Here is a 15,553-nt window from a genome sequence, read left to right on the forward strand (position 1 = left end):
TTCTCCTTATATATTTGCATACTGAATTTCATCTAACATTTTAAATTGGTAGCATATCTGTAACTGTATGCAGTGATTCTGGTGAGGATCAGTTGTGCTGGGAATGCTGTATGTGCTCACAAGGAGAAAGGAAGTAGTACTACCACTTCAGTGGTGGGATAACCGAAGCAGTCAGTACAGTGTTCCAGGGGTGTAAGTGCTTAAACATGTGTTCTTTAACTTCACACTTATGAGTAATCTCATTAAGTGACGGGAACTCCTATGCATAAATGTTTGCAGGATTGGACATGCCAAAACAAGAAGTGGCTCAGACTAAGATCTTTCTAATTAAAGGGAAGCTTGTTATTATATTACTTGGCCTTTTTTTTTGTGTATGAAAATGAAGGAATTGGAAAAACTGTGTGAATTTCTAATTTTTTAGAGTCTTTCTTTGCCTGATAGTTCTAATAATTGTTTTGCAAGGTTCTTGTTGAAGTACTACAATAGGCTTGTTTGCCTGTGCGAGTTTCAAAGCAATACAGTTCAAGAGGTATTATAAGCATGTCTGTGAATGAATTGCATCTAAAATAGCTCAATTTCTACATGATTTTAAAATTTTAAGTTTCTCACTTGAAGGCACTCTTGGAGAGAACCGGCTACACTCTTGATGTGACTACTGGACAGAGAAAGTATGGTGGTCCCCCTCCAGAGTCTGTATATTCAGGACAACAACCTTCTGTTGGTACAGAGGTAAGGACATGTTTATGTAGATGTATTCTTATTCATAAGAAGTTTTTTTTTTATAAACAACTCTCTGTTTGTCTGTTGTAGATATTTGTGGGCAAGATTCCAAGAGACTTGTTTGAAGATGAACTTGTTCCATTATTTGAGAAAGCTGGCCCTATATGGGATCTCCGCTTAATGATGGATCCACTAACAGGTCTAAATAGAGGATATGCCTTTGTCACTTTTTGTACTAAAGAGGCAGCTCAGGAAGCTGTTAAACTGGTAAGAATTTTTTTTTTTTAAGAATGCTCTCTAGCTTATAAGCATTAGGATCAGGACAGCTGCTCAAGATGAAACTGTCGTTGCTAGATTGTTTCATAAATGTCCTGGAGGTATTTTTAAATATTTCCACATTGTGTATAAATTTTTACTGGCTGTCTGTATTAGCGACCAGGAGAAAAAAAAAAAGCCGATGGACTGCTGTTTGGTCCAGTTAGATGAGCCTTTGTCATTAATAAAAGTTGTATTAGCAATAGTGACTTCTGAGCTATCTGCATCTGGATGAGTTTTGTAGAGAAGTGGTGTTTGGGTTGCTGTGCTACAAGGGAAGTGTTGGTCAGGTTGTCTGTGATATTCTGATTTGTTCCTGCACCAGCAGGGGGCCTCGTGCTGGAAGGAGGCTTCTGAAGTCACAGGATTTCATAAGATACTTCATATGAGAAATAATTACTCTTGAGTGTTAATATCTGTTCTGTTTGCTGCAACTGACTGGAAAAAGTCATAAATCCTGCCAGGTTAAAAAAACATGTCCTCTGTTTTACACAGAGGTGTGAAGTAGTTTGATATAAGGAATGGCTACTCTTAAAAAGCTTTCCAGGTTTTATGCATGAAGTATCCATCACTAAAAAAGAGGGGGGAAAGAAACGCCACCCTGATCCTCACACTGCTCCTTCTTTTTCCTAGTTAAGTTGAATTAGATTTTTTTTTTTTTGAGCTAGTTGCTGCTACCTTGATATGGCCAAGATCGGTGTGCCGTTATGACCCCTGGAGAGTGCTAACCATACTCATTCTGAAGCGTACTGATACTGTATTAATATAGTAGGGTTAAAATCTCTTGTTTTGTAGTAACGTACATGTTAAACCATTAAGGTACTCTATTGACATATTATTGATGTGAGTTGGTGGAGAAAAATCAAGCTGAAGATGGGAATGTGTTTTGGAATAGTATAGAAATGTCTACAAAAGTTGAAGTACAAAAATATCTGATATACACTGTTAAGCTTTTTAAATAAGAACAGTTGGTGTTGCTGTGTGCAGTCCAGATATACTGAGGATAACTGTGTATACCTCTTTGTACTTTCATTGTCAACCTAGCTATTTATATTGTGTGTGAACTCTTAGGCACATGACTTAGCAAAACAGTGAATCAAATCAAATACATTTGCAGAGACACCTAGTAAACAAACAAAAAGGAATTTTTCTTCACTTATCTGGATTTTGCTTAAAGGCAGCACGCACTGAAAAGTCATTCAGGTTATGTTTCCATAAAAGTAACATCAGATCCTAGCCTCAGTCTTCCACTAAAGGATACAAGGGAAGGATGTACTTGGTGTCCATTTGTATCCGATCTTTGGTATGCAGGAAAAAAAGCATTGTGTTCTGGTTTTCAGTTAAATAGCTACTGAGTGTAATAGTTGAAAAGTGTTGAAATTGATGGTGCAGTTTTTTAGCCTTCATGCTAACCTCTTTGAGGGCAGGGTTAGTTTTGAATTGGATCCAGTGGCATATGTGAGCTTTTGAATGGTTCCAACTGTAGTTGCTAGGCTAATTTGGTGTATTATAAGTTTCCCAAGTTGTCTAGGAATGATGTGCAGGCGTACAAGCAAAATATGTCTGTATTGATCAGTTGAAAATCTTGGGTCTGTCACTTGTATTAGTAACACGTTCATGGGGGTGAGGCTGCTGAAAGACCTCATAGAAATGCTGAATCCTTTGTCCTAGCCATTTTAATATCATAGTGTTTTAACAGGTGGTGGTCTTTTTGATACTACCAGTAGTCTTCTGATGTGTATACAACTTATTTCCCAGCTTTCTGGACTCACTGGGGTAGGAGTTCTTTTGTTATTTCACATCTTCTTGCCAGAGGCTTTTATTTTATTTTATTTTCCATTCAGGACTCTGTGAAGTATAGCAAACATGAGAATAAAAATCTGCATCGTTGCCTGTAGGCTTCTGAGTAATAAGAGACAGCTATGAGGTTTTGTCAATACCCAAACTGCAGCAGAGAATAAACTGACCTGTATTCAGGCTCCTGCAGTTGGTGTAACATATTTTGCATACAATTCATACTTGCGTGGCTGTCATATCATCCACCGTTTTTCTAACAACTGAATGTAGAACTGAACTAAAATTTTTGCATAAACTTAATATTGACTTACCCTATTCACTAACCAGAAGAAATCTTGCAATTTAAAAGATTGAAACCTTGATTTTTGTTATGCATATGCATTTTTAAGCCACTTTAAAAAGGGAAGAATTCTCTAAATTGTGTTTGAAATACATTTGGGGCTGTGCCAGAGACAAAAATGGAGTGATGCTATGGCCTGAGACTGAGAAGACTTACGGATATGAATAGTAGTTAATTTTATGTCCAGTGCTTAATCCAGTGTGGGTAACCCGTGCTGGTTAAGTACAAGTGGCATCTCAAGTGTTGTTCACACAAGTGCTGACTATCAGAAGTCTGGGGTTTTTTTATTTATTTATTTTTTTTAACCTTGGGCATTTTTTTTCCTGTTAACATGTTTATGTTTACTTTCTGGTTTATACTGTTTGAGTTAAGAATTACAACTCCAGTTGTGTTCTTTTGTACACACATTCAATTCTCCCTCCTATTTCATATGAAGTTTTAGATACCTTTTTTTTAAAAAGATTTCTGAGTGATTATGATTACTGTAGACATGTACAGGATAAGTACCTGTGAGGTGAAGCTTGTAGGAAAACTTACCGAAAACTACAGTAGCATACAGTGTATTTTTGACTAGCACAAGTACAAGCTTGATTGAAGTGTAGGTACAGGTGAGTTAACGTAAATATGTCCCTTTAACAGTTTTCCAGCTGTGCATAGCAGTATGACGTGCCATTTGCTGCTGGAAAAAAAAATAAAATTGCTGGTGAAAGTCTAAGTGGATAAAACGACAAGGCAGACCTTATGCATACTTTCATCTGTTTGTGAGTGGGTTCTTGTAGAACTTAGCAAAAAAAACCCAAACAAACCCGACTATTTATTATAGTGTCTGAAGGGTAGTAATATCTCTGTTGCTAACTTAGGGCATTGATTCAGTGGTGACAGAAGGGGGAAGCAGTATGCTGACATAGCTAATTTGTTAGCCTGACTGTTTTGGCACTTTACTCAGATGATGATTTGGGCCTGTTTCTGTCCAATCTAAGTTTACAGATGGTGTGCAAACTATTAACCTAAAACCCACCAACTTTATATTCAAGAACACCTAATTGAAGACTGTTTTCTCTGTGTTAAAAGAAACATACAATGTAACATAGTATGAAAAAACTGCTAGAAACTAATGTCAATGTGGAATTGCAATATGGTAGAATATTTTAAATTTTTTTAAGTTATGAAATATTATTTTGTTGCCATGAGTTGTGTGAGATTTTTTTAGATTAAATATTTAAGACCAAAACTTTGATCTTAGACTTCAACAGGAACAGTCAGATAATATCTTCTATTATCCATATAGCATAGAATATTCAGTTGGAAGGGACCTGCAACAATCATCTAGTCTAACTGTGCGACCACTCTAGGGCTGACAGAAAGTTAAAGTATGCTGTTAAGGGCATTGTCCAAATGCCTCTTAAGACAGAGGTTAAACCTCTCCTCTTAAACACGGAGAGGTTTGGGGCATTGACCACCTCTCTAGGAAGCCTGTTCCAGTGTTTGACTACCCTCTCAGTAAAAAAATGCTTCCACATGTAAAGAAATGTTTACTAACATGCACTTCAGTTAATGAAGAATCAGTTTGTGTCTTGTTTCCAGAATAATATACTGTCAGCTTTTTTAAAGGTACTTCTTTAAAGGATTTTTTTTAGATACTATAATATGTCTCTTCATTAATGTGTATAAGTCTGTTTATTAGTTGTCGTAATGTATATATACAGTCGTCTTATGCAGCTGTTTCCTACTTTAAAATCAGCTATTCCTCTGCCACATGGACACCAGATATGGAGACAGAAGTATTTTACTGTATACTACTATGTTTTGAGACATAATTAGTTGGGAAGATGCCACTCCCAATCCTTTTCATGTGTACAGTTCTCCTTTTAGCTCACTTTTGGTACAATTGTCTTTGTACCAAAGCTTTGAAAATTTTTGAGTGATGTATTTTTAGTTTGCAAGAGATAAATATAAACATACATCTTCATTCACTAAAATTGTTGATATTAGTACACAAAGCAAGGAGGAGTGTCAGAGAACTTGCTTATGCAGGAAGGTTTACCACCAAACACAAAATAGCTCCTAGAATACATAGATTAAGTTTTAAAAAGCTGTCCTACTACTTGTCAATGAGATGTTAACCACAAAATACATTTTCCTAGCTAAAGAACTGTCTGTTGCAGGGCTTCCAGTTGGAAAGGGGTTGATGTACCACCAGTTGACCTCCCTGCTGCTTATATGGATGATGCATGTCTGTGTCTGCATCTCAATGAAAGGCATTTTTTTGTCAACAGATGTCTACAGTAATACTTTTTTTTTTTTTCCTTAAACTGCTGACTTGTTCAGGGTGTCTTCTAAACAATCTGTTATAGGAGAAGCATTTGAACAGAAGTCTTAGGATTTCAAATCAGTAGAAGGTTCTTCTTGCTGTTTACTATCTTTACATGCGTAATCTATGTGCTTTGGAAAGTATTTGCCAATTGCTCTTGCATATTTTGTGTACAAGATCTGATCATGGCTCTTTAGTTAACTATGGAACTTTAGAAGGGAATCTGACTTTAATTGTAACTCCTGTCTTGGATTATATGCAATTCAAGAATTGATGGATGCAATCTATAGAGGAACTTGCATTTTTTTTCCTGCACTGTTGTGAAGGGAGAAGCCTTGACCTTGATGACGTGGAGATATGATTTACCTTTCATGGTTCGATGTGAAAAACTCTCTAAAGAAACATACGTTGAGAGAGGCTTGAACAAGAAAGGAAGGACAATAGTTGGCTGAAATTGTTGAGATATCTTGGAGAACATGGGTATACTTGAGAACAGTTGAATGTGTGTCATAAGAATGCGCTAAGCTCCAAACAATTTGATATATTACTAAATACTATGTTTGCAAAAGTAAAATACTTGGTATGCTGCTGTTGGAGGGGAGTGAAAATTATCTGTAACTGATGATTGTCTAATTATTTTTCTTTCAGTACAACAACCATGAAATTCGTTCTGGAAAACACATTGGTGTATGCATCTCTGTTGCCAATAATAGGCTTTTTGTTGGTTCTATTCCTAAAAGTAAAACCAAGGAGCAAATTGTTGAAGAATTTAGCAAAGTAACAGGTAAGTCAATAACTGTTTTGTAGAGCTGGAGAGATGTCAAATGTGGTCAACGATGAACCCTCTTCACCATCTTTTGGCTTATGGTTGAATGATGGTGAATCCAAATGAAGACCACTTAGCATTTCTCTTGACGTTTACGTGTGGGTTTTTTTTTTTTTTTTGGTTTGTTTGGGTTTTTTTAACTGTTGTGCTGAGGGCTGAAATATTTTTGATTAAACTAGATGTATGGTTCCAAGTTTTACCTAGGGAGTAAGTGTGTAATGTTTAAAAAAGCCATTCAAACAAATAGATGGTTTAATTATTTCAATACTAATGGATGTTTTAAAGCTTTTCAAGACAAAACTGAAGCGGGTTGGGGAACATAACTAGTTCTCTGCTTCAGAATTCTTAGTGATTTGTTAAGGATCTCTTTTTGATAATGGCATGTAAACTGGCAAAGGTAACATTTGGTGGCTTTCTCTGTTACTGAACGATATAGATTAGATATAGCTCCTTGGAGCAACACTGAAACTCTTCAGGTACCTTAAACTCAATGCAAGTGTGACCTCTTGTTGTTTAGGCATTTGTGGAAAAAACACATAAGTGGTGCAACTTAGGAGCCCTTACATCTTCTCCATTCAGTTAGAGGAAAGGTACTCTTCATTGCTACTAAGCTTTCTTCACTTAATAAAATGGAACTTAGGTCAGGAGAGTTTTAATGTCTCTCTTTGAAAATGTTGGTCTTGAAGGTAGGGAAATTTTAATATGTAGAGTCTCGAAAGTCTAGTGTGTTCATGCTTTTTTTTTTTGTTTGTTTTATCACTTGCCAGATGAGCACTTACCAGAAGAATATTCCCTACTTTATAATACAAATTCATGTATTGAAGCCATAACAAATAAATATTTTGCTTAATTTCAGAGGGTCTTACAGATGTCATATTGTATCATCAGCCTGATGACAAGAAAAAGAACCGGGGTTTCTGTTTCCTTGAATATGAAGATCACAAAACTGCTGCTCAGGCCAGACGTAGATTAATGAGCGGCAAAGTGAAAGTCTGGGGAAATGTTGTTACAGTTGAATGGGCTGACCCTATAGAAGACCCAGATCCTGAAGTCATGGCAAAGGTAATAAAGCTATAAGGGAACCATAATACATTTAAAGTGCCTTGTTCAAAAGTAAGTACTTCCTGACATTAGCCTTAGTTTAAATAGCATCTTTCAGCCTTTTTTACAGAAATGTTGTGAGATGATAAAAATATGAATACACCCCAAAAAAACCCCAACCCTATTGGCTGATGTTATTTTGTGCTCCCAAGGCTGAAGGTTGAACATCATTCTTGCCAAAGTGACACGTAGGCCTGATGTACTTAACTTCTCATCTGGATGTGGTGGTGGTGACTCCTAAAGTTAAAATGGTTTTGTGTCTTAATATTTGGAGGGACAGAAATCTACATATGATCACAGAGCAAGCCTTAATTCTTTTTAACCCCGGAACTGTACATTTATCACTTCAGAACTGGAACATGTCAGTAAGACACAGAAATGTATTTTCAAGATTGCCTTTAGCAGTTACTTCTGAGATGTTAGGCAGTTACTTTGTATTTTGAACTCTGTATCTTTATTTTTAATTTGGGGGGGTTAATTCTTTGAAATATTATGACTAATAATATTTTGGATTTTGAATATTTCAGTGAAACTGAAGTCTGAACTATTAACATTTTGAAGTACATTGTAGCAGTTGTTTTATAAACGTGTGGTACTTTGCCAGAAACAAATTACCTGAATTCCCCCCCCCCATCAGATAATGCCCAACCCTGTCTTTTTTCAGTTATGTTGTGTAGCTGAGTTGTTTAATGGAAAATCCTAGCTAGCCCATATCCTTATCTCTTTCTCTTTGCTTGCTTTTCATCTGTGCTTTTACTCTCATCTGAGACACGTCACTTGCTGGAGTCCTACTTTGATGGACCTAGTAAGATAGCTTGGCTGGGATCTCCTCTTTGGTGAGCCATAAGGGAAAAGGGTTGGGGTGGGGGCTCATTTTAGGGAAAAAACTGCTTTTGTAATACAGGTATTACAGAAGCTTTTGGACTACCTTATCTGCAGGCTTTATTTTTTCTTGCCCAGCATCATAGACTATCAGCAGCAGGGAAGAGTCTTGCAGGTAAAATTTGTCGAAGGTGGCACTTCCTAAATATGGCGGCCTATTTATCTGTTCAGTTTCTTGGCTCAAAAGAGAAGAGAACTAATCCAGCAAGTTGTGAAAATAAATTAGCAGGAACTTCTGCTGATGTGACTGAATTAGATGAGCAGGAAGCAATAGGGGACATAATCAGCTATTTTTCCTAAGGAAGTTTACAGATGTGGGGAGTAAAAAGCTAAGGAAGATAAAGCTTGATAGTGATTTGCCCCATTTAATATACAGGTTTTTTCAGTGTGTTAATACCTTGTATTATTTTCTATTTGAAATGGGACATGAAAAGGGAAGAAACATAAATATGGAAAACGTGCAGAAAATCAACTTGCGTACTTCCAGGCCCTTGGCATATGGCGCTAGATCTTGGGTTGAACATGTATGGAAAAGTTGAAACTATGTGAATGAGAATACTGAAAAAGTAGAGAGCATCTGGCTTGTGTTTGAAGGCAGAAGTTGAGAGAAGCATTGGTGTCTGACCTTTCTCGCTGGGTGTGTCCCTTAGCTTATTCTTGCAACAAGGAAAGTCTCTACTCCCATCTTTCTTGCTCATTTACCCATTTGGAGAAACTCTGACCACATCTGGCACTTCTGTAAGTGTTAGATTTACTTTCTGTTGTTTATTGTTGTCTTTCTCCTAAGAGAAAGAGCACCTGAGCTGCTGGCAGTCAGTAATCTCCCAGATGTGGGCTGCAGGTTGGCTGTCGTGTCTTCTGAGTACTGTCAATAGGGAGCAAGGGGAGAGCTATTGACCCTTGTTATCCTGCACATTCCTGTGGTAGAAAGGTCTGGAGAAAACACTGTGAGTAGGAGTAGATTGCTTTTATCAGAATAGTCATCTGATCTGGTGGTTTTCTTGTCAAGGCTGCTAGAAAAGCAAGTCCTTAAGAGCAAACTAAGGGGAAGACGAATTCACCTTTGTAGCTAGAAGGTGAACAGTGTTGTTCTAAATACCTTGCAGAAGCAGCATATCGTTTCATCAATATATAGACGTGTACTAATTTAAATTTCTGAAGTGTTTACTTCAGCCTCTTTTCCATTGTTCTGCAGACTTTTGCTTAAATGTTGAGGAGAGTCCTGTATGGATGCATACTTAAATTTTAAATGGGCTGTTACCTTAAATAAAGAAGTACCTTGAGTGTGATGAAGTAGAAAGCTAGGCTCTGAATCTAGACATACGTATGTGCTACAGGAGATTAGTACTTGTACTGACAGATCAGACTAATTGGTTAAGTAATTGATTTCTGGTCCAAAGTGAACTTTTTCCAACTTCCAGTAGCTGTATTCATAGCTTTATTTCTCTGAAGTGTTTCTTTGATGCCTCTTACATCTGTAGTGCAGATAAATTTCTTAATGGTTTACTTGATTTCTGTATCATGGCTGAGGCTACAGAGGATGTTCTGGAGTGGCAGGTTAAGCAGCTAAAGTCTTACGCTTGTGGCTGCCCTGTAGATTACAGGACAGGAGACAGGGCTAGTAACCTTTGGAGAATGTGGCAATAAAGTCTGAAGTGTGTGCACCGTAGGTAAGAGGAGGAAAATGAGCAGATCCCAGAAGTGTTCAGAATAGTTTAATCTTAATCTTAAGCAGTTTTAAAATTGGGTCCTGCCTTTATGGCAAAATGCTGCTGCTGGGTATATTGCTTGTTAGGTGTGTATTTATGGATCCTTGGCGTTATAATCTATGAGACTTAATGAAGATGATTTCCCTTTTTTTTTTCTTTTCTTTCCCTCTTTAGATAGCTTAAATGAAGTAAAGATCGGTTCATCTTCTCTCAACCTATGCTTTATACTGCCTCCTGGCTTTGACAGCTTCTTTGACTGGTTCAGCTATTAATGTATAACATGACCGAAGGTGTTAAAATTTTAACTGTTAGAGTTTAATGGATTTGTCTACACTGGAAAGAACTTAAATTAGTTGCTTTTTACTTCTACAAGAAAAGTTGTGTTATTAAGTGCATCTTGTAACAAAAAAAAGTGATGATTTTTGAGGTTTTTAATGATGTCTGACACTATATCAGTCATTGTGGATTTATTAGTGAAGGCTACTTAGGGTTCCTCATGAGATCTTAGTTTTCATCCTTTCCTAAAGTACAATAATATGGAACGTTTGTTCGAAAGTAACCATTTTTAAAAACGACTGATTATACCACAAAACTTCCTGTAATTCATTTTCACGAAATTAGGTTAAGGTAGCATTAGAACAGTTTACTAAAAACGGTTATTACTTATGGGTTACAAGAAGTAAAGGTTGTTATTACCATCAAGACATTTAGCAGAAGCTTAACACAGGAGCTTTCCTCATGGAGCTATTATGACTTTTATAATCTCCTGAGAATCAGCAAGAGTACCTGTTGCCAGAGACTGTAGAGTTAAAACACAGGGTCAGATCTATGATCTGTAGTATCTCTTCTTCCAAACTCTGCATCCCACCCTAGTTTGGCTAGCGAGTGAGACAAAGATTTATGGAAGTCTGTCGTGTTTATTTATAACTTCATTACGTAGTAATTCTTATAAAAAGGGTGTCTGGGTTTATTGAGGTCCTGTATGTGGTGGGAGATAGCTCTGCTTCAAAAATTGAAGCATGCTTTCTTTGGTTCCTTCACACCCTGTTTTATTTTTGTTCACCTTCAGGGTTAGGAGTGGAAAGTCAGTGTTGCCACATACAGTGTTCACTCACTTTTTGTCATCAGCTAGTTTGAAATCACTAGTAGTGGAGGGGTTGTGAACAGAAATTGCAGGTCTGCAGCTGATGTGCAGCTGTATTGTAGGAATGTAAGACTGAGCGCTCTTTGGCAGTAGGAGGTGACTAGACTGTCAGGGCATGGTGGCAGCATATGGAAGGAACACCCCAACAGGTCAGAGGCTTGTAAATTGTGAGAAGTCATGGATGACATCATGCAAATATGCTCATGCACAGTCATTTTGTGCAACTTCAGTGTAGACTCAAGGGCAATTCTTTGAGTACTAACAGGTCACTACTATATGTGATTCCTGGTGTCCAGTGTACATTGTCTGCTATATTAAATAAGAGTCTAGTTTTAAGCCTTTGTCAGACTGCTCTGTATTTTCTTTTATCATAAGCAGTTGGTGGTTGATGAAACTTTATATTGATGATTTAGTCACTATTGGGCAGTTACCAGGGCATATCTCAATAGTTGAAAGATAACCAACCCTTCTGATCTGAAAAGCTGTCTAGCAGTCTTTGTCTAGCTTAAGAGCCATATTGCATGCTTTAGAGAGCTGGGGGAGGGAATAGGCTTTCAGAGTTACTTGAAGGTGGCAGTTCCTCAAGGGAAGGACACAGTTTGGCTTGTGAGAAAGTCCAAGGGTGACTTGTCAGTATCAACCTTAGTATCCCATTCTGTCTGTGTTCTGTCTTCTAGCTGTGGATTCAGGTCACTGAGATCTCCTCAGGCAAGCACAGTCCTGATGCTAGGTATTTGCTGTAGCTACAGCATGGGAGCCACAAGTTAAGCAGCTTGAGAGCTGCAGGCCTGTCACCTCTGACCTAGATATTAAAGTGATGACTGTTCTGCAAATACCTGAGCAAAAACCTGTCTAAACAATGAAATGTTTTGATAACTTAATTATTTTGTGTGTAACCCATCCTGGTTGCCTTCTTTCAAGTTTGAAGGTGTTCTGAGGTGAAAATCACTGCTGCTAGGATTCTTTTAAACCTTAATACAAATTGGATTGACTTTCAGGATACTAATACTATGTAATTGTGCTTGAAAACAGATTTAATATTTCTATCAGTCAGGGAATTCTGGAGTCAGCTCATACTGTATGAATATATAAATACACATATTCCTGTATATGAAATGTAATGATGTTTTCAGTACTGGCCATAGCAGTGAGTTGCAAAATTTCATTTTGTGTTTTGGAATTAGATCATACTTTTAAGTCCTTATTTTTATTATTTTATTTTTTAGGTAAAAGTTTTGTTTGTACGCAATCTTGCCAATACTGTAACAGAGGAGATACTAGAAAAGGCCTTCAGTCAATTTGGAAAGCTAGAGCGAGTGAAGAAGCTAAAAGACTATGCTTTCATTCATTTTGATGAACGGGATGGTGCTGTAAAGGTAAGTGAAGAGGACTGTAACTGTGTTTAAGTAGTGACTACAGATAACACTTAGAAGCTGAATACTTCTAACTTGAGAAAAAGCTCTGTCTGGAGACATGGTAACACGCTGTCACTGATAACTTTGTCCTCTCTGAGCGTCTCCTAGGAAGATGCAGTTGCAAGCTTGAAAAATGGATCTTAGATGCACCTATCCTAAGTAATTCTGCTGTTGAGTGTCTAAGATAATCATACGTGTTATTGTTTGAAAGAGAAGTGCCAGAATTTTAATGACTCTGCTCACCAAATTACTGGTAGAATCTAAAGCAGGTTCTCTGGGCCAGGTGGTAAAAACTTAGGTAATCTTTTATTTTCCAGGAACAGAATTACTTATTTTTTTATGGTGTGGAATAGGCACCTTTTCTTCTGATGAGAGGTGCTGGACACAACTGAGTAATTGTCATTCCTGGATTTTACTAGCTTCGTCTTGGTATTTTTTCATCTGTCATTAGGAAGGGAAAGTGAAATTCCTGTCCTGCCTATAGTGTGTCTTATTTTTTTTTAATGTTCTGTGGGAGGATGCAGAATACAAGGGGGTTCAGTTTTTCATATACATCCAGATGCCTTAAAGCAGATGCTTAGGAAAATGATGGAAAGAGTCTTTTCGTAGTATATGTATCCCCGTCAAGCTTAGCTGTGTAGAGTCCCTAAAAGTGGTAGAATCTTTAGGATTCCCCTGCTTGAATTTGACTTGTAGCAATTACTGTGACCCATGGGAATTGTACATGTGTGTGGTGTTGGTGGGCTTTTTGTTGGTGTTTTGTTTTTTGTTTTTTTTTGTTTTTTTTTTTTTTTGGCGGTGGTTCGTTTTGGGTTTTTTTTGTGGTCAGAATGAGACTGTTAAATTACAATTTTTGGCTTCTGGTTTAAAAAGAAAGTTACTTTGATTACAAGTAAAATAAAGGAATAAAAACATATACTGATCTCTAGCCTTAGAGTTTGCATGTGTGCTGACATTAGAAATTTATTGCTTTATTGCAAAATCTGTACTTTCAGAGGACAGTTCCATCACTTCATTAATTGAAACAGCTTGCAAAGAGTGAAACCTATTTACAGTTTTGAGTGGAAGATTTCTAAACTGGTACATACAGTCTTGGGTTTGAGAGCCAGGTTAAGAGGAAATGCATAACTCTGGAACCCACAATACAGTGCTGTCTATTTAAAAAAAAAAAAATTTAGCTTTACATTGTTATTTTAGCTCTGGATAACAAATTTTAAAATGTGTGCCTAAAAGATAAGAGTAAAATTAATAACTTCAGATATGCTTAGAAGTATATTTAAAGTCTGGTTAATTCCTTCAGGCAATGGAAGAAATGAATGGCAAAGATTTAGAGGGAGAAAACATTGAAATTGTTTTTGCTAAGCCACCAGATCAAAAAAGGAAAGAACGGAAAGCTCAGAGACAAGCGGCTAAAAATCAGATGTAAGTGTAAATGCATGCACATATGTTGTATTACTTCTGAAAGACATGTACACTCCTACAGAATTAGAACTTCTGGGTATTTTAGTAGGTGTACTATAGTGTATATAGGTTTTCTGGTTTCTCTGAAAATGTTGGATTCATTTATGCTGTTTGCATTTTACTTAAGATCTAGTAGTGGTGTTGGTGAGATTTCAGGTACTGTTTTGCTGTGGTCATTAAGTGTGAGAGCACCAGAGGAAATGTTTGAAGGTCATGAAATGTACACACCACTTTTTATTCTAAACTTTCATGTACTTCTGCACTCATAAGTCATGTGGATGAACTTAGCAACATGTGCTCCTCCCAGCTGGCTTAGCTGTACTGATACAACCCTCCCCCTGGTTTAGTAAAGTACCCACTGAAAGGAGGATCCTGACATTCTTTTTTCCCCACTTCCAGAAGATAGATCTGCTCATGAATCCTGTAAACTCATACTAATAGTTATCTTGCACTAATAAATGCTGAACATGGCAAAAAAAACCCCAAAAAAACAACAAACCAAAAAATGGCATTTCTTGCCATTGTGTTCTGCTTAATGCTCTCATGTGTTTTTTCTTCTTGGATATCTTGTAGCTTTCCTAACTATCTTCCCTCCCCCACCTTATTTCCAAAAATAACTTCTGCTAGTGCTGCTGTGCAGCATCCAAGAAGACAGAATAGTGAGGTTACCGGATTAATACAGATCTCCAGATGGTGACCTACTGTACACATGGAATTGGTTAAGTTTGCCCTGCTTATAGGTCTCGTAACTTTCTTGGCCCTTTTGTTCTTCCTTGGGCATTTGGTGTTACTGTAAAAAGTGGATTTTCTTCTTTTTTCTTTTGCTTCTCTTCTATGCCAGGCAGCCCTTTTCTGTTCTGCTTAAATCTTTTGGTGATACAACTTTATTTCTTTATGTATATTCTGTATTTTGGCAACACCACCGTAAATACCTGTTTATTTAATTAAACTACAAAATGCTGTTGAAAGTTGCACAATTTGCCTCTCAACACAGGCAGTTGTCTTCATGGTTGTGTTGTTTCTAGTTGAAGATAGGCTTTTTCTCGTTGAATTTGAGCAATACCAAAAAACCCATTCTCATACTGCAGTATACAAACAGTTTTGCTAGCTTGGTATTCAGGATCTAATAATGTCCCGTTTCCAGTGATGAAAAGGAAGATTTTCTTAATGTACTTGATCAGTTATAATGCTATGTGATTTATTTTTTTTTTTCCCCCTGCCCCCCAACTGTTCTCTGCAGATTATCTGAGACCCAGATTTATTACTTCTGGATAGCATGCATGTATTTATAACACTGGATGTCTTCTGGCATGTGTCACTTCTAATATTAATATGCTGTATGTTATCTGCATCCCCTACCCTTTTATTGTTTAGGATGCACATATCTCATTTTGTGGAGGTAGGTAAAGTAGGGCTGCCTCTCTTGTTCTTCTAGTCAGAGGTATGGTAATGCCACTTACTCAGTTCCCCTTACTGTTTCTTTCATTTGGGAATTCTCTGTGTTCCTTTTTTTTTCTCTCTGAATTTTTAAG

The 15,553-nt window shown here is 37.1% G+C and overlaps 1 protein-coding gene across 4 annotated transcripts in view; it reads left to right on the forward strand.

The window, feature by feature from the left end:
- The window catches only part of SYNCRIP (synaptotagmin binding cytoplasmic RNA interacting protein), a 46,167-nt gene that overhangs the window by 27,849 nt on the left and 2,765 nt on the right, over positions 1-15,553 (forward strand). For all 4 annotated transcript variants that reach the window (XM_054195291.1, XM_054195293.1, XM_054195292.1 and 1 more), the window contains 6 exons: positions 616-729; positions 811-987; positions 6,132-6,267; positions 7,166-7,371; positions 12,372-12,521; positions 13,861-13,982. In XM_054195291.1, coding sequence (XP_054051266.1) covers positions 616-729; positions 811-987; positions 6,132-6,267; positions 7,166-7,371; positions 12,372-12,521; positions 13,861-13,982 — 905 coding nt within the window. The remainder of the gene's footprint in view (positions 1-615; positions 730-810; positions 988-6,131; positions 6,268-7,165; positions 7,372-12,371; positions 12,522-13,860; positions 13,983-15,553) is intronic.

The sequence above is a fragment of the Rissa tridactyla genome, chromosome 3, assembly GCF_028500815.1.
Source record: "Rissa tridactyla isolate bRisTri1 chromosome 3, bRisTri1.patW.cur.20221130, whole genome shotgun sequence".
NCBI lineage: Eukaryota > Metazoa > Chordata > Aves > Charadriiformes > Laridae > Rissa > Rissa tridactyla.